The 19,362-nt window shown below is 30.6% G+C and overlaps 2 protein-coding genes across 12 annotated transcripts in view; one reads left to right on the plus strand and one right to left on the minus strand.

The window, feature by feature from the left end:
• Positions 1 to 3,818: 3,818 nt before the first annotated feature.
• LOC139498829 (uncharacterized) lies at positions 3,819 to 9,132 on the plus strand. Its single transcript, XM_071287391.1, has 5 exons — positions 3,819 to 3,956; positions 5,526 to 6,317; positions 6,968 to 7,120; positions 7,761 to 7,906; positions 8,674 to 9,132. Exons 2-5 carry the CDS (start codon positions 5,576 to 5,578, stop codon positions 8,899 to 8,901), a joined length of 1,269 nt encoding a protein of 422 aa, XP_071143492.1. The 5' UTR covers positions 3,819 to 3,956; positions 5,526 to 5,575; the 3' UTR covers positions 8,902 to 9,132.
• Positions 9,133 to 16,458: 7,326 nt separating this feature from the next.
• The window catches only part of LOC139498830 (coiled-coil domain-containing protein 60-like), a 44,457-nt gene continuing 41,553 nt past the window's right edge, over positions 16,459 to 19,362 (minus strand). For 6 of the 11 annotated variants that reach the window (XM_071287403.1, XM_071287401.1, XM_071287400.1 and 3 more), the window contains one exon: positions 16,459 to 16,909. In XM_071287403.1, the coding sequence (XP_071143504.1) occupies positions 16,583 to 16,909 (327 nt within the window). In that variant the 3' untranslated portion in view covers positions 16,459 to 16,582. Of the gene's footprint in view, positions 16,910 to 18,724; positions 18,764 to 19,362 lie in introns of all 11 variants that reach the window. The other 5 variants (XM_071287399.1, XM_071287393.1, XM_071287396.1 and 2 more) reach the window with 1 other exon arrangement.

Genomic DNA, 19,362 nt, shown 5'->3' on the forward strand with positions numbered 1-19,362 from the left:
CTGATTTTTAAAGATGTATCTTTATTTACTATATCATGTATATACAGTTCTACAAATTCAATTGTGTATCCATACCGCTGAATCATAGAAACCTCTATCCCCAAAACGAGCAAAGAATCTGTAATGAGAAGTAACATAATTGCATACATTCTTCTGAACATGCATGAATGTTTGCCATGCACAGGACGTTAAGTAACCAACAATGGATCAATCAAATCCGTAAAAATTCAGAAAAAAAACCCCGTTTTGTTTTATTTCTCCATATTTTCAGAACAACTCGACAATAGTCCATGTTTACTATGCATTTTGTAGGAATTATATGAATGTCTGTTACTCATTTTTCAACTGAATAGCTCATTTCAAAAATTCATTAACTATATAAGAGGGTCTGGATGGGGGTCTATTATTCTGTAAACATTTAATTTGCATCCCTTTTTTCTCTAATCTTCAAAAAATTAACCCCTTTTTTCTCTAATCTTCATTTTTTGAGGGCATTATTCTTTAATCATTTAACCCCATCCAAACCCTCATATAATTTCTCAGTGTACGTTTCCGTATATTTGACTTTTTCGCTAGATATAATTCATCTGTTATACATTATGAGAAGATTTTGTGAACATTTTAAAATAACTGATGTTAAAATACGTTCATAATGGCAAATCATAATAAAAAAATATAATAGGCCGAATTTGTTCACTCTATTTTTTTTAATTTATATAATAGTCATGACTAGTTGTTACAGTCAAAGTTTATGATACTTTGTTTTGGACCGACTTAATCAGAAGCGTTTGACACCATGTCTTCGTCGCAAGGATTCCAGGCTAATGACTCTTTTTAATGTTATCAAATCTGTAAAAATGGACTATAAACATAATAATTTAAGCCAGTTCAGTTGTGTTCTGAATTAATATTTAAAGTCGAAGTCAGTACGTTGATACATCTTTTAGCCTTTTCACAAAATGTGGTTCCCTGTTCTACATGCAAACTACTTGTGCTGAATACATGATTTAGTAACCAGATTCACTGTTGCTAAAATAACTTTTACTTTTAATTTAGATGATATACAAGTCTTTGATTGAAGATAAGCAATTGCACATTTGACAGTTTAAGAAGGTTAAACTTATAAGAAATACTTTGGAGCTGTAAATTTTTTGCAAAACACTTTAAAAAATCTACATAGCATCAAGGACAACAAAGAACATGCATAGCCTCACTGGACGAACGATTTTTGAACTTTAATTATTTTTTTTCTTTGTAGAATACTTTTCTTGAATTGTTTGTACCATAGAATTAAAGATGTATGAATGCTTTTCATTTTGAATCATAACACAAATAATTTTCTATTTACGTTGGGATACTTTGGTAAGATTTTCATGACCTGGTTTTATAGGTCTGGCAAAACCCAATATGGACGCAATTACGAACGGCACTATATTTATAGTGGGTCTCATTGGGGTCTAAGCGTGACGCGGGATTGCCGATTTTTTGTAAGCGTGACACGTGAAAGTCAAATTATTGTGTCGTGAAAACGGGAAATGAGGTCTTGCGGGACCCGGGAAATGACAAAAAAATGAGAATTGCTTACGTACATAGTGTAAGCGGGATACATGAATCTTACAAAACAGTAAGCGGGATCCGGGATCGGAACCCCCCAATGAGACCCCCTTTATATATCTGGCAGAAAAAAATCAATGACAACGATCTAAATTTATGAAACATACATTAATCCAAGGATTTGTATATCTCACTATACAAATCCTTGATTAATCTTATCTAAAACACATTTCCTAAGAAAATAAGAACTGTAATCAAGGATTTCGGATTTTTTGTTTTTATGCAAGTTCTTTCGTCTAAGAAGCACTGAATTCTCTTTTTAGTTAGTGAACCTATGATTTTAATTTATATTTAACCTTTACTTTCAGAGTTCTCGGGACTTTTCAATAAAAATACTATTTTCTTTTGACAATGCTCAGGGTCACCCGAGTCTGAGAAAACGTTAATTTTTGGATTATTTGGGCAAGTTTAGGGTATCACACATATGAACAGATTCAGGAGATATTTTTCTATCTATATAATGACAAAAGAAGGCAATTTGCACTAGCTTGTGTGCTTTATTCATGTAATTTCCAAGAGAGGGAGTCATTATTTTGACATTTACCAAACTTAATTTTTCGTCGTCTGCAACATTAACCAAGTGCGCATAAACTTTTTTTTCGTGAAAACACAAGTATTGATGTAGTGTGTTTTTTATTAATAGAAACATTTATTAATTATCATGCATAAATATAATATAAGGGGGCAAACATTAAAGATTGTTCGTAATTGTGTCCAGTCGTAATTGCGTCCGGTAAGGCTAGTCAACATTTCCTCAGACTTCAATCGAAAACCGACACTTTAAAATACAGTTCCATACCAAATACGATTAAAGATTGGAACCTTCTACCACCGGATATTTTCACCAAATTTCAGACAGTACAAGAACCAACTAAAACCTGTAACGAAATTGTAAGGGGGGCCCCACTTAAAAGTAAATTACTTGACGCATGCACGGTGTATTTTTAAAATATCCTTGGATGTATCACCGTAAACCTATCAAGATCAAGATAGCCAATGGGCAGATGCGTCACAGAAAACCCCCCCAAAAAAACCAAACAACAACAAAACCCCCCAAAAAATATCATGAAATAGCGCCATTCAGACGTCATGATTATTGATTATAACTTAAAAACTTAGCAGAGTTAAACAAGCGGTTTCGAGATAATCAGATTGCTGATTTTTTTGTAAGCATGACATGTAAAAGTCAATATATTGTGCCGTGAAAACAGGAAAGAACTAAGTCTAGCAAGACATGGGAAATTACAAAAAAAACGAGAATTGCTGACGTACATACATGTTAAGTGTAAGCGTGATATGGGATCAGAACATCCTAATTGACAACACATTGGGTTCCCACTGCTTTGCTCACCTGCACACTGCCTCAACTTGATACAATCATACTCAACTTTAACAGAAAATTATTCAAACAAAATGTTGGCTTCAACAGGGGAGAATGGGGAGGGGGGTTGTTATGGGCTACAGTTCTGCCAACATTTCATGAAGCAAATGTGTGAGATTTGGCCAAAATTGAAAAGATCAAAGAGAAAAACAATACATGAAGATCAAAGGAAAATGCCACTAAAAAAATATGAACAAGCGTGAGTCTCACAAATGCGCGAGACTTGGCAGCCCTGTCATATTGTACTGTGTACTTGAAATACCTTAAATAATATGGAAACCCCAAGGTATAGCAGATGGGCTATATTTAAATGTATGTCATATATTGATTTTGTTAAAATGCATAAAATTAATGAATCTATTACAACTGTATACATGTAGTGTAAATTTATATTCAAAAACCTTCAATAATTACTTGTGTTGTTGTTTATAGCTGATACATGTATGTATGCAATTCAATCTTTTTAAAACATTGTACATATTATTATAGTAGTTACTGTAAATTCAGAAATTATTGCGATGTTTTTTTTATTGCAAAAACTGCAACAGGATTATAATCGCAACAATTTAAACAAGCATTTTGACATTTTATATGAATTAAACATGATGTTAATCAATAAAGCAAAAAATAAAATCACATTTTTGTCTACAATGACAAAATTGGTAAAAAATAAATTATGCACGCAATAATTTCTGAATTTACATTCAGTGATTGTCTTTAAAAAAAGAAAAAGAGGTGATAATAGATTTTTTCTTTTCCAGACATATAGATTGATTATACTGCAACAAGATGATACTGAAATTAGTCACAAAAGGAAGTTGAAATCGACTGATCAGATGTGACTGAAAAAATTGGACACTACTGCAAAACAGAGCGGCAAAAGACCTGATAAAGAAAAAAAAAATTTGCCATGATGAACTTTACATGTATTTCCAGTAATTTAAAAGATACTGTAATTACTGTAAGTTTTGTGAATCTCAAATGATGTTAATTGAAAGAAGCTACACACATTATTGTGATTTAGTAAGCAAGTTAGTAGAGATGGCCTGGTTATTTATAATTTTCCTGAAAATTAATCCCTGTAAGGTAGGTTGTCAGTAGGATTCAAAGTTCTGAGCATTTTTAAACATTTTCTGATTTACATAATTTGTCAACTTTATTCTCCTTTTTTCACTTGCAAAAAGAAAACAGATGAGTTTTCTTGCTTTTTATGTGCAGGTTAACCTTGGAAAAGATATATTTTCGTGAAAAATTACCAACAGTCAGAAAAAGAAAAAAAATAATAAAACGAGATAATGAAGTGTGTTGACACACTATTTCTTATTTAAATACATTAAGCCCTAAAAAATGCTGTATATAACAGTTAACTAGAGATGTTACCATACTGCATACCTGCCATCATTTCAAAATGTCCATGGACATGATGGAGGTTTTATGTGCAAGATTACTCTCAGTGTCCTAGAAAACCTTTAAAGGAGCCTCCATATTTATTTTAATATTGTTTATTGCTTCTTCATACTTTTACAATGCAATACCTATGGTAAAATTGATTGTTTTTGTTTTAAATTGTGGACAAAATTTTGAGCCTTTGTTGGGGAAATTCCCCGCAAATAGTGACAGTTGGCAGGTACAATGTATGATACTGTCTTCAACAATAAATAAGCATCATTCTTTACATGTAACAGGTTATTATTTGAACTTGGAATTATTTTTAATTATAGAATTTGCATAATTTCTTGGGTTTAAATTTTTTGATAAATTTCATGTTAATTTGGTATTGTGATGTTTTGAGCGGTTCATAACACTTTCATACAATGTATTTTGGTTAGATGAGAGGGGGTAGGAGGGGTCCTGATCCCGAAATCACGGGCTTAAAAACACAAGATCCCGAAATCCCGGACTTAAAAACATGCAATCCCGAAGTCCCTAAAGTCGAAAAAAGAATTTCTAGATTCCGAAAGGGTCAATCCTGAAATCCCGAGCTTAAAAACACCCAATCCCCGAGTCCTTATAAAGGTCCTATCCCCCCTCTTAGATAGTGTTGTGCACGGCACAGTACATTCTAGTGGAAATACCATTTTCCTTGTAATAGAAAGTGTTGTGCGCAGCACAGAACATTATAGTACAAAATAAACATGGAATTTATTAAAAATTTCAATAACAAGAATTTAAGCAAATTTCATAATTAAAAATAATTCCAAGTTCAAATAATAGCCTTTTATGTAACTCAGTTTTGGCAATTTGTGGATGAATTTAACAGAGACCACTAATGAACTGCAAAGGAAATATTTATGAAATAAAAATTAGAACACCCATGACTAAGATATATTTATAGACAACCATGTAGAAAAGATTCTGAACTTGGGACTAGCTTTTTTATTGATGACTGGTTAAATATATATTGAAGTTCTACTTCAGATAAAATAATTCATGACTTCTGATAAAAGATATATTATAAATATTAAGTACAGAAAACAGAAAAAAAGTAAAAGAATTTTAACCAAATGAAAAGGTTTTTGTTTTTTTACAGGACATGATGTTTCAATAGAAAGCACTCAAGATCACAGCTAAAAACATAAAATGGATGACCAGTCTGAGACAGGGGAGGAGTATGCTGTCTTTATTGGTAACTTGAAAAAAGATGCTTCAAAAACTGATCTGAAAAGAAAATTATTTGACCTATTTAAGCATCATTTAAAAATAGGCCTGAAATTCCATGACATTAAATTAAAGGGAAGGAAAAATAAACCAAAATATGCATTCATTCATTTACAGTCAAAGATTGATCGTGACATGGCATTAAATTTGCTTGGTTCATGGGAGAGTCGTTCTCAGTTGAGCTTTGGGTTTTTACACATTGTTGAACCGAATCAGATCATTAAAGTTTGTGTCAAAAAGCCAGATGTTGTTAGCAAAGCTGGAATGAAATCTGATTCCAATCAAGAAATTTATCATGAACAATACAAAAATTCAGATACAAAAACTAAAATGGAAAATACGCATTCACAACATAAACAAGGTGTCATATTAGCCTCCCATATTTCTGAAGATTCTGAAAATGTGCCGATAAAAGCAGGATGGGCTCGCAAATCAAAAACTGTTCATTTTAGTTCGAATGAAATTGTTGATGGCAGACAAGGAAGTACAAAACACTACGAGGAAGGTGAAACACTTGGAAATGAAACTAGGGATAAGGAATTTAAAGCTGGCGGAGGTGACCATTATATAAATAAAAATTTGAAGGATCATGTTTCAAAGTATTTATGTGGGTTTCTGAACAGTTCACAGAGAGGGACATTATACATTGGTGTTAAAGACAATGGTAGGTACATATATAGACACACAACAAAATATTAAACATTTTTCAAATTCTGTCTGTGATTTGATCTTACAATTTTTTATTTTAAGAAATCTATAACAATTACCTCCCAGAAATAACGTCTTTTTGGTGACCGTTGAAAATAAAATAGCTTGGGAAATATTAACATGACTATTTGTGAATACAAGAACTTCTAAGCCATTTATTTATCTAGTCCCAGATTACTCTGACGTCCAACGGCTGTTTTGCCAGACAAGCTGGGCACGGCCCCAGCTTGTCTGGCAAAACAGCTGTTGGACGCCAGAGTAATCTCGGACTACTATTTATCATATAATTTAAAAAATAAATAAATAATTAACTCTCTTTTAAAAAATCTTGTTCTAAAATATTAAAGTTTAAACATGAAAAATAAAAAAATTCTAAAAACTGATCATAGCTTTTAGAGAAATTTCCAATTTGTTTATGATATTTTTAAAGGCCTGATACATTTGTAGTAAGCTAAATGTATTGGTGGATTAGAAAAAAAGAGGATGTGCCAGAGTACTGCGAATTCAAAAATTTATATTGGGTGCACTTATTATTTCAATTTTGTTAAAAGGGCAAAATTGTGGGATTATTTTCTGTGTTTTTAGGAAAATCTGCATTTTTTTCAGGTACTGTGGTTGGAATAGAATGTGATCAGCATACAGAAGACAACATTCGTATCAAAATAGACCAAACTGTCAAGACAATCAAACCAGCCATCTTTCCACAGAATTATCATGTGGACTTCATCCCTATTTATCACACAGGTGGTGCTCTAAAATGTGAGTTTTTCTTATGGATTGTACTGCCACTGGTTGTTTACTGTGGATTCATTATAATTATTCCTTGGATACTAATTTTTATGGGTTTTGTGGGTACAGGCAAACCATGAATTCAAAGGTTCAATGAATTACACATTTTATATAGGCTTTGTACAATGTAAACAGAGATAGCAAAACCACGAAATCAAATATCCACAAAAACACAAGTTTTTCTCAATCCAAGAAAAATTGATATTTACAAAAATAAATATTTATTTAATGTTTGCTGAACTGTTCTTTATATTTAACTCTTAAAGTGTATCATTTTTCATTTTTTGTCAGTACTGTATATTTTTCTTAGAAGGAAAGATTTTAAGGGGGTAGACCTTGGTTCAGGGAGATAACTCTTTAAATCAGTTAAGCGTTTGTAAAAGTCAAGTTCATCAATGTATTTTAAGCATTTACCTGAAACAGATTGAAAATAATCTATGTAACCTAGAAGCTTAGAATATACTTTTGAAAATGGTTGACAAAAACGTACTGATGATTTTAAGAGTTATTTCCCTTAACCTAGGTCTACCTCCTTAATTGTCATTTTGATTCTTCCCGATCTACTTTGTGTAATATACTATCCAGATCATGTCAGTGCTTTTACTTACAGATAATCACAAAGTGTTAGAGATTACAGTAGAAAAGGTAGAAACCTTGACACAGCTGTATGAAGCTGCTGGAGAAGTATATATACGACGAGATGGAAGTGTACAGGGTCCACTTAAACCTTCAGATATACAGGAATGGTCCAAACAGGTAAGGCATTGTACAGGGTCCACTTAAATTTCAGATATACAGGAAGGGTCCAAATAGGTAAGGATGTACCCAGGGTCCACTTTTAAACCTTCAGATAAACAAGAATGGTAGCAATGTTCAAATACCAAAAAATAATTAATTAATTTGATAAGAGGTTTCCTACCAATTAGAGCTAAATGATGTCCAAATTCCTTTATGGAGCATTTTAAAATCTTGAAATAGCTATAAATATTGGCCATTATTGAATGAAAAAAAATAATTCTTGATGTAATCTGTGGAGTCATTATTATTCGTTGGATACCAATTTTCATGGTTTTCGCGGGTACAGGTGAACCACAAATTCAAAGGTTTAAAGAATTACACATAGTTTTCTATAGTTTTAATATGCAGAGATTGACAAAACCACAAAATCAAATATCCACGAAAATGCAAGTTGAACTTTGAAGAGTTATACTAATATATATTAAATTACGATGAGAACATCCGTTCAATTGAACGCAAAAAATAAAACTGATCTTACCTTGAATCGAGTGAGTAGATTTCATAACATACTGGATCTCGGTCTCCTCGATGTTTTTGCGATTGGGAACATACTAAAACGCGGAACATATTCTATATTTATAATAGTAACTCGTGGTAAGTATATTTAACCAAATTCATATAAAATGCAAGTTTGCCTCAATCCACAAAAATGAATACCCACAAAATAAATGATATCAAAATTAAACTATGCCAGAAAATGACAAACTTTCATTGTTTTATTTTAGATTCATCATAAGGAATTACAGAAGGCACTGAAAAGACAGGAAGATAAAAATAACAAAATTTTAGAACTTGAAAAACAGAAAATTGTTTTGGATATGGAAGAGGAGAAGAAAAGACTTCAGAACGAATCAGAACAGGAAATTAGTCACTTACAAAAACAAATATCAGAAGTGAAAGAAGAAAATAAATATTTGAAGAAACACAAGTCAAAAGTCTGTGTAGTAATGTGATTCAATTCAACACTTTTTTATAGGATTTCTAGCATAATTTTGTTGAAGGTGATGTTTTTTGACTCCTCAATGGGCTTTAACCTTAAATAAGACATTATTGTTTTAAGGAGTCTATGCTTCAAACCTCTTGGGCTTTTAAAACCTTTCACTAGACATTATTTTTTGAATAATGCTTTGAATAGGACATATTGACCATGATAGAATTGTTAATACAATAAAAGATTACACTTACAGAGATATATCTAAATTATAAGTTTCATAAAGGGCAATGTAGAAATTATATGGATAAATCTGCTACATTAGGAATTAGATTCTCAATGTGTGTGCCTTTTTTTTTAATATATTTTAATTTTTTTAATTAGATATTTCATCAATATATTTTACAAAAGAAATAATTAAGCAATAAAAAATGTCTAAATTTGCAATCTATTGTATAAGGGGAACAACTTTAAAAATTATGCTGCTTAACACTAAATAACCTGTGTCAGTGTACTCATTATAGCTCTTTGTGAGACATTGGTAGATACAGAAGAATTAAAAATTAAAATAGATTCTGGAAACAATACAGTACATGTATTACACTATTAACAGTTGTGAATCCAAAGGGGTGGGGTCCTGGATTTTTTGGATGATCAATGCATTTGAATGGGAACATATAGTTGGAACCCTCTTTCTCCTTGGTTGAAAATGGCTAAAATCACCCCTGATGTATAAGGAGGTTGAAGATGACAGGATGTGTTTCTAAATTTATAAAAGTAATAAATCTTTGCATAATAAAATAATAAGATATGTATTTAAGATCATGGAAACTGCTGAAAATTATAACTTGTTTTTTATTCATATATTATGCAGCTTGCTGTTCTATTCATTAAAAATCATTGGCATTGAAGAGGGTTCTCCACATCTGCATTTGCAGGGCCTTTGTTGCCTTAGTAGTCCATTAAACTGTATCACTAACATGCATAGTCCAGTCATAACTGAGGTTGTGAGTTAGAGTCCCACATGAAGCAGGCGAATTGACACTAATCTTAATTTACTCAGATTTTCAGTTTTCCTTCCTATGGTCAGTGGTTCTCTCTTAGCATTCCATCTTCCAACGCCAATGAAAAACTTATCCCCACAATATAGCACTATAGTGTTGAGAGTGACATTAAATGTCAATCAATCAATCAATCCCCACCTACATAAGTATTCATTTTTTTAAAATCATATTGTTATTCTATGTTTATATGTAAGCTACTTGTGTTGTTTTCATAAACCCATAGGGGTATAAATTAATTATTGATAATATATTTATTAAATTATATGTGATAATTTGTGAAATAGAATGTTTTCATAATAATTTGTGATATTTATTGATCTTTAGATTTTTTATGTGGTCTAAGACCTCTCGTTTTTATGTATTGACAATTCAATCGTACTGACTAGGATTAGGATTTTTGGAGGGTTTATTATTTCTGCATTCTCTAATATTTTAGGTAATTGTCTCTTTTCATATTTTCTACAGATTATTATCCTTTTTTTAGCCTTCCTCCCTTCTCTAGGTTTTAGCCAGTCTTTCTTCCCTATATTTACCGTTTTACCAATAAATTTTTCTCTTTTTTTTCCATTATTCACTGTTCTGTAAACCCCTGTAAGAACTCATCTATTCTTTTATCACAGATGCATTTTGCTTTGAAAATAGCTGCAACAGTCTAAAATCTTGCACTGAGGAGAAGGGATTATGTATGCATTAATGTTCTGACCGTGTTTTGTCTGTAACTGTTCTTTAGTTGCAAGTGAACAGTTTCTCCCACTGTCCTCAATTAAGATTTTGCTTACTTGTAATATATAAAATGATTAAATGAGCTGGTTCTAATAGAAATTGACCTTATGCTATGCAACTTAATTTTTATGAGTGAGCTGCAGACTTTATAGAGATTTTATCAAGCTGAAGTAAATTAGCAGATCTTGCAAACATATATGATTTACATCTGACCTAGCTCAATTCACCTATCGCCCATATAGGGTTATGCTCCGCCCATTTATGCTAATTAGCTATTGCCACGGAGACTCAGACAAACAAAGCGGAAAAGATGGCGACCGCCAAGCCTTATCGTGCGGCAAGTTTGTCTGATCTTGCAGAAAAAGGATTTCTATCTGACCTAGCTCCAATCTTGCAGAAATAGGATTTCTATCTTTCAGAAATAGATTTTCTATCTTTCAGAAATAGCATTTCTATCTTGCAGAAAAAGGATTTTTATCTTGCAGAAATGGGATTTCTATCTTGCAGAAATAGGATTTCTATCTTGCAAAAATATGATTTCTATTTTAATTTGACGTAGCTCAAATATTGCAGACATATCAGCTAAAAAAAAATTGTGTTACGATAATCTTTATTTTTGATAATGTATTTGTTACTATGTAAATGTTATTTTCATGTTTTAGAGATTTTATTTTTCCAATAAAAGTGGTAAAATTATATTCTTTTCTTTGTTACAATAATCCTATGTAAACCAGAATTTCTGGGTACATGTATTAGGATATCCACTAGGAATACTGTAAGTTCAGAAATTATGCAAGGTTTTTATTATCGCTAAGAATGGAAACGAATGAGGATGGCAATAATAAGAACTCGCATTCTGATATCCGATACAGATTTTCCTGAAATCATAATTATAATATATGTTGCTTTTTTTTGTTCATTTTTAAAAAATCACAATAATAAATGCACAGGCCTATAATGGTTTACTTTTACATATTGTGACTTGGATGGAGAGTTGTCTCATTGACACTCATACCCCATTTTCTTATATCTATTATTTGTTGTTATGCCCAATCTTGAGCAGTAATGTTATAATGTCTCATCTTCAGTGGCATTTATCTCATAAAAGGTAATACAGCTGTAAAAATATATAATTTATTTAAATATTTATTTTTTTTAAATATCACAGTCTCAGATTCTACATCATCCAATTAATAACTCATTTGCATACAATACTATATACGAAATTTATATCACAGTATTATTTCTGGTAAGTCATGTTTGATAAATATTTAACTAGCTAATGTATTTGAAGATCAAGATTATTTTAATCCTACTAAAATCCCCCTTCCTTACCAAAGAATGAGCATTTATCAAGAAACATTTTGAGTTAATAAAAACATATCATCAAATCCAGACACTCAGAATCATACTGATTCCTCCAAGAGTTATTTATTTAGTTGTGAATTATTTTATACATGGAGTCAACTATAAATTCCAAATAACATATTCATACACCAAATGAAATTGTAAGTAATCTCCCTTAACTGTTTATTAGGCGAGTTACTTCCCATTAAGTACTATAGGAATAATTTGTCTCCCTTTAACAATAAACAAGAAACAAGCTAGTTAAAAATAAATGTATGAGAATGCAAGTTACTCCCCATTAAGTGCTATAAATTGGCTCTTGAAAAAGTAAACAAAGAAGAGCAAAATGCAGTCACAAATAAAACTTGGAGTTACCTCCCATTTGCTTTAAAATGTGCCTTACTCCCCATTAAGTACTTGTACTATAAGAACAAATTATCTCCCTTTAACAATTAAAATCTAGCAAAATGCAGTCACAAAAAAAAACTGAGTAAACTCCCTGGAGAGATATTATGTGAGTTACTCCCCATTAACTACTATGTGAACAAAATGTCTTTGACAATTAACAAGACATGCAATTTATAAAGTGATTTACTCTACATTTATAAGTACTTTTAAAAACAAATTGTCTCCCTTTAAACAAAGAAAAAGACTAGCAAACTGCAGTCACAAATAAAATTCATTGTCATGATGATTTTGCTTAATATACATGTATGTATAATAAATGATTGCTTTCTTATATGATTTGGTTTAACTTCAGTTATAAAAAATACCATTAAATTGTGGAAAACAAAGCACATATGAAGCAAAAAATTTATAAGAACTTATCATATCTTTTCATTTCCCTTGAAATGAACATTATATAATTAATTAATTTTAATAAACTATAGAAAAAATTAGAAACTGATTCAGTTATTTTATCAAATTATGCAAAAATTAAAATTACAAAAATTTAGAGCTCCAATAACACTCCGGAAAAACTGAAACAAAGACAAAAAGATGGAAGTCTGCAATGCCATGTGTATTAGACTATTAAAAAAATTAATCACACAAAATAACAGACGTTTAAAAAAAAAAGAAAGACATTTCAAGAAACGTAACTAAACAACTACAATAACAATTGAACACTACGTTTGAGACATAGAAAATAGACAAAGTTTAACAAAAGAACACAATTATAGCGATGTCTCTAGATTGAATTGATTAATTGTCAAACCTTGGATTAAACCATAAAACAATTCCACAAGACAAATTTACTAAAAGATGTCAGGTATTGGTGTATGTCTAATCTGGCATTTTTTAAGATATCAAATTCTATGCTTAACTTTCACCCAATCTTCCCCAATGCTCCCCCCTCCCTAATAGAAAAACACTTTTTTAATTGTAAAGGATAAAAGTATTTAATCAAAAGAAAGTTTAAAGAGTATATTTTACAGCGTAAAACAAAATTGATTGAGATTAAAATTTTCATGCCACTTGAGACGGCCCAAAGAGTAAAGGATTTGTTTCTTTTGTTTCTTTTCTCTTGCAAGCAGAATATTAATATGAAAAAAAAAATAAAAAAAAATATAAGGAAAATGAAATATGCATTGTGTAAATGGTAAACAGGCTTGTGAAAATTAAAATTATAACAACATAGAAATATAACATATAACAAGAATAAAAAATATGAACACTAAAATAACACTACAGATACAAAATACAATGGTATAAAGAAAAACAAATTACCATGGAAACACATACAGCTTAGCAGTTAGCCAGTTTAATTTGAGAGGCCCCTCATGGGGGTGTCCAAGTAATCACATAATCATTAATTTTTTTTTAAAAGATAATCAAATAATAAAAAATACAGTCCTAGATTATCAAATAATCACGAAATATTTAGGCTGGTAATCAAATAATCATGAAATATTTAGGCTGGTAATCAAATAATCATGAAATATTTAGGCTGGTAATCAAATAATCACTATAACACTGCCCAAGTAATCACATAATAGGAGCTTCAGTTGAATTTCAAACAACTTTTAGAATATGAAACCTAAAAAAAGTCATAATATCAAGAGAAACAGCTTGTTTCAGGTGACTTCAACTTAAATCTATTAGAGCAATTGAGAATTCAACACCAGGCTTTTAAAATAAAAAAAAAAGTTTTTTTGATAAAATATAAAATGCAAATATGGTTTTGTTTGTAAAGAAGTCAATGGAAGTATGGTTTTACTGTAAGTAGTCAATAGGTGAATTACCCATATACAGAGAAACCACACTTCATTGAACCCTGCATAAGGTAAAAATTTATCTTAATCAGACCCTGCATAACTGAACCATTGCATACACAAATACAGTGATTTTACAGTTTGACATAAAACACATGTCCTATCAGGATAATATATCCAGTCTCAGTTTGCTATAGTTAAGACATCTTTTAAATATTTCACTGTATATTTGAAACGCCGAATACATTAAAAAGTTTATCAAATCATTCCAAAAAGATTCACTCACATTAGAATAAAAAGAATTTTTGTTCCTGCTAAGCCACTTTTATTTCTCAAAAAAATAATCTTTAGAAAGTTGGCTGTCAATTGACTCATTTATAAAGGTTTGATAAATTTATGTCATGGGTGTATTTTTGGGGGCAAAAAAAAAAATGCAATTAGACTACCTACACCTATTTTTCGTATTGAGTAGTTCATTGAATGAATTGTTTTCATTTAGTTAAACAAATGCAGTGTGTTGTTCTTTATAGAAATCAAGAAATTTCTAATGTGAAACTGTCAACTTTCAATTGACAACCTTGAAACCTCAGGCATCTGCACATTTTGGATTTATGTATCTATTTACTTGCTTAAAAGAATATAAAGCTACAAAAGCTCAAATTAAATTATACGGTCATAAAAAACAAAAGATAAGCACCATGCACCAAAATGTATTAAAAAAATCAAATTCTGATTACAATTATTGTACCATAATTACAAATCATTGAAAATATCTTGTAAAACAATATAATGCTTAAAACTTTTTTCATATGAATGAATTTGGCAGCATAGTAATAAAGCTTTAAATATAGATGGCGACACTAAAAAGTAACAGTTATTTTTTTCTTTGTTTTGTCATAGATTTTTTTTTTATGAAAACTTTGGCAAATACACAAATTAAAGAATTGAAGTACCTATATATGTCATGTCAGTTACTAATAGATTGAGCATTTAAATTCAAACACCATCATGAAATGTATTTATATTTGAAATTTTGAAAAAAATTGAACAAAAAGTTCAAAGCTCACTATTATTTATTATAAACATCTATAAATGAAACACATTTTCAAAATAAATTACTGAATAATATTTAGGTTTTACTCTGACTGAAATTCAAATTTATGCAAATAGCTTCATTTTTAACCGATACAAAATTAAAGCAAATTTTATCATGAAGACCATTATATTAACTAATTTGTTGTATTCGTCATCATGATGTTAGTCTCAAATTCTGTGAAAAAACATCATTTGATAAGATTTAAATGAGTTAAGGATGTACTTAGGTGAGGTTAGTTGAAAATTAATAAATTAAGAAGTTAAAATTGAAACTATAAGCTTGTAGAGCATAAATTAAGGATAAAAATAAGCTAAAAATATTGATAGGTCATGGACCTCCTTTTCAAGATAATTGAGATTTGAAATATGGCGGGAAAAGGCTGACTCAGACTTTTACCTTATATTTGCATTGGTATTATTGGGACTCAAAACAAAAGAAAGAAAATTAAGAAACTTCTAGAATTTTGGTAAATGACCTTTCATGAGCGTTTAAAGTCTTATATGAAAAAATAAATGGGTGTAATGGGGCAAAATATTTTACATTGTATTGTATGGGAAAACACCAAGGAGCCCTAACATTTGACACCAATTCCAAAACCTCACCTAAGTACAACCTTAATGCAGTTAAACTACAACTTTGGTGTTTTGATTCATGTGAATACTGTTTTAACATTTTGGCAAAAAAGTTTAGATTTTGATTTCACTATTTTGGGGATTGGAGTGGAAGAATGAGGGGTCACACTAAATGAGAAATGTATGTACTAGTTATATACCCGAAATTAAATATTAAAATAAAGCACCCAATTTTTCATGTAAATTCTGATAAAAAGGCTCATATTTAATGTCACTTGATTTTTTAAAGCCAACCTAGTTCAAGATATGTGAATAGGGATGGTTTCTGTAAGTGATTGGATTCAAGCCGGCCCAAATCTCATAAGGCTTATGACAAGACCTTGCAGTCTTTAAATTGGAGTAGTCTTAAGTTTGATAACACTAGTCCATCTATTGTAAGGCTGTCCCTTTAGCTGAGGAATCAGACCATTGTAAAAGGTGTCTGATCGCATGAGTGGTTCTGGACATAGAACCACATTCGAAAGATATTATTACCAGTCGAACAGAAAACAATGGCATCATATATAAAAGATCACATACTGTAATATTTTTACAATTCTTAACTTTTCAATCAAATAATCCATCCCATCTATTTCGAAAATTAGCTTACAATGCAAAAAATAAAAACAACAGAAGCAGCATAATTATTTCAACCAGTTGTCATGGGTCGGATTAATTTCTTATAAGCACTAGCACTACGTCGTGGGACTGCCATTGATGTAGGAGTCTGTTTTTTCGATGAAGTATCATCTTTCTCATCATCCTTTTTGACAGGTGGCGCTGTCTGTGGTCGTATAACCTTAGGGAACTGTCCCTGGAACCATTCTTCAAATTGTTCAATAGACATTTTTACGATTTTTTCTCGGCAAAATTCTATGGCGGCACTGATATCTGGGCTGCAAATCTCCCATTCACGGAGACGTTCTAAAACTTTCAGGAATTTAATTTTACTGTGCTGTTGACCAAAGCCTTCAATCTGAAATTATACAATTATCTCCCCTTATAAAATTATTCCCCTTTAAATAATAATATATCACTCTAGCAAATTCACTATTCTATGTACATGTAGTATTATTTACTATTGGGATCACAAAAGGAAAGAAATTCCTAAAAGACATTTCAGAAAAAAAGAAGACAATACTGTAATAGTTTCTCTAAAGTTTACTCCTACTACCATGCAAAATAAAAACTTAACTTCTAAAAACAACCTAAAAACTACCAATGGCTTAAAGAGTCTCACCCACTCTTAATATCTCACCAATATTATAGTGTTGAAGCTGGCACTGAAGCCAACAATCAATCAACCAATCAATCATTGACAATATTTTTACTTTGATTAAGATAACTTATCTAGGGTATATATTGCCATCTCGATAGCCTGAGGTTTTGATTCAAATCCTGCATGTGGCAGGTGCACTTGACTCGTATCTTTATTTATTGACAAGAATTGGGTTTTTTTTCTTACTGAAGGTCACTGGTTTTTACCAAGGACTACGGCTTCCTTCACAAATAATAACTGACAGTCAAGAAAATAACACAATAGTGCTAAAAGTGGCATTAAACACAGATTAATCAATCAATCAAATATATTGCCCCTCTTAGTAGCTTTTCTTCTTTTTCAAAATAGATTAATGTATACTTATTTTTATAGAACGTATGTATTTTGTTTACAATTATTGTTTAGGTTTGTTTTCATATTCAGTAAATCATGAAAATCAACTAAACGTGTAGTGGAACAGAACCATATAAATTTTCTGTTTTGAATTTTGCAATTGTGATTAAAAAAAGTCTATGTTTTTGATCGTGTCAAGCCATTAACTTAAGTCATAAACATAAATAAATTGAAGTCTATAGAAATCATACAAATATAACAAGAATAAATGAAAATTTGTGTTAAAGGGAAGCAACTGGTGGTTATTATAAAGATATTGATATATATTTTTTTTTTCTCGTAAAAAATATTTCTGAAATAGTCTGTTAGGCCAATTAAAATTAATTGGTAGATTTTCATCCCCGCCAGCCCCTCTGAAATCGTCCCGCCCCGATTTTTGTTATTTTGAAAAATTTTCGATTTCCGGATTTGTTCATCTCCGTTTCCGGTAACCGTCAAAAATTGTGTTTCCTTCCAAACTTCCTGTTTCAAATTTGGAAATAAAAATTAAAAAATAAAATCCTCCCACCCGCCCCATTTTTTTCAAAAATTTGGATGAAAATCTACTTATTAATTTTAGTTGGCCTTATTAAAAATCACTAGTTTAGGGAAACATGTGAATAAGTTATACATACATTGTATTAACAACTAAAAATTAAAGTGCAATAATGGGAAAGTGGATGGGTATAATTGTGGTTGGGTATAGTTGTACAAATAATAAATAAATAGTCACCAAGCAAACACAATTTCTAATAAAAAACTAAATCTAATATCAATTACTGCTTTTGATATTTTACATTGTCGAGAATTTTCCCAAAAATGTTATCCTTAAAAAAAATAGATTCTCAATTTTATAATAGTTTCTATGTTAATATTAAGTAATTTTTCCATGCATTCGACTATTAGACAGATTTTTTTTCTGTTTTTAAAATCCCAATAATTCAAAGGTTTTTTTCCTGTGAGTAAAAAAGATTGTTTCTCAAGACAACATTAAGAGTATTTCCGAAACAAATACCTAGACTTATCTAATTCAAATTTTCATTTTTTTTTTATTAACGTAAAACTTTATTATTTGCTTGGTGACCATTTGACAAAGTGAACATAATCAAACAATGAAACAGTGTGAAACAAGACATATACCTGTACAACCGTTGGTCTACGTTGTGAACTACGTCGTGTCTGAATTACAAACAGTATATATCTAACATGCAGGGAAAAAATACAACTAGTCAAAATATAGCATTGACAAAAGTAAAATTCTGATCCTGTCTTTTTCTTTCTAGCTGGAATAAAGCATTATGTCTGCCATGTATAGGCCTAGGGGAAAGCTTAAAAAGGGGAAAAGCAGGACTTTTGGTGTGTTTTCTGTTTGTTCTAGCAGAATTCCTCATAAATTCAGGTGAAAAGCAGGGGACATAATCAAATAAACACATACTGTGTTTTACAAAAATTCTTACAACTAAAATTGATAAAAGTATGCTAAATTGTATAAGTCTTTTGATCAATTTGGTGGTTGTAAGATTCTCTATGAAACGCAGAGCAGATTTTTCACTACATTGCATTTTATATTCTAAACTTGGCCGTCTACAGAAGACCTTTAAAACAGGAAAAAAGGAAGAATGTAAAAAGAATTAACAATAAAAAAAATATATACAAATTAAATAAAAGTATTAAAAATAAATAATAAATTAAGACTACTGGATGGATGGACGATTGTCATGTTAGTTTCCGTAGATTAAATGAAGTAAATTATCAGATGTATGGGAACTGTAGGCAAT

This window comes from Mytilus edulis, chromosome 12, assembly GCF_963676685.1.
Source record: "Mytilus edulis chromosome 12, xbMytEdul2.2, whole genome shotgun sequence".
Taxonomy (NCBI): Eukaryota; Metazoa; Mollusca; class Bivalvia; order Mytilida; family Mytilidae; genus Mytilus; species Mytilus edulis.

What these genes read in the sequence shown, in the direction of transcription:
- LOC139498829 (XM_071287391.1), top strand. Translation starts at nt 5,576, where the DNA reads ATGGATGACCAGTCTGAGACAGGGGAGGAGTATGCTGTCTTTATTGGT. An exon ending in CACAGGTGGTGCTCTAAAAT is followed by an intron (nt 7,121 to 7,760) that starts GTGAGTTTTTCT and finishes TTTTACTTACAG; the next exon opens with ATAATCACAAAGTGTTAGAG. An exon ending in TACAGGAATGGTCCAAACAG is followed by an intron (nt 7,907 to 8,673) that starts GTAAGGCATTGT and finishes GTTTTATTTTAG; the next exon opens with ATTCATCATAAGGAATTACA.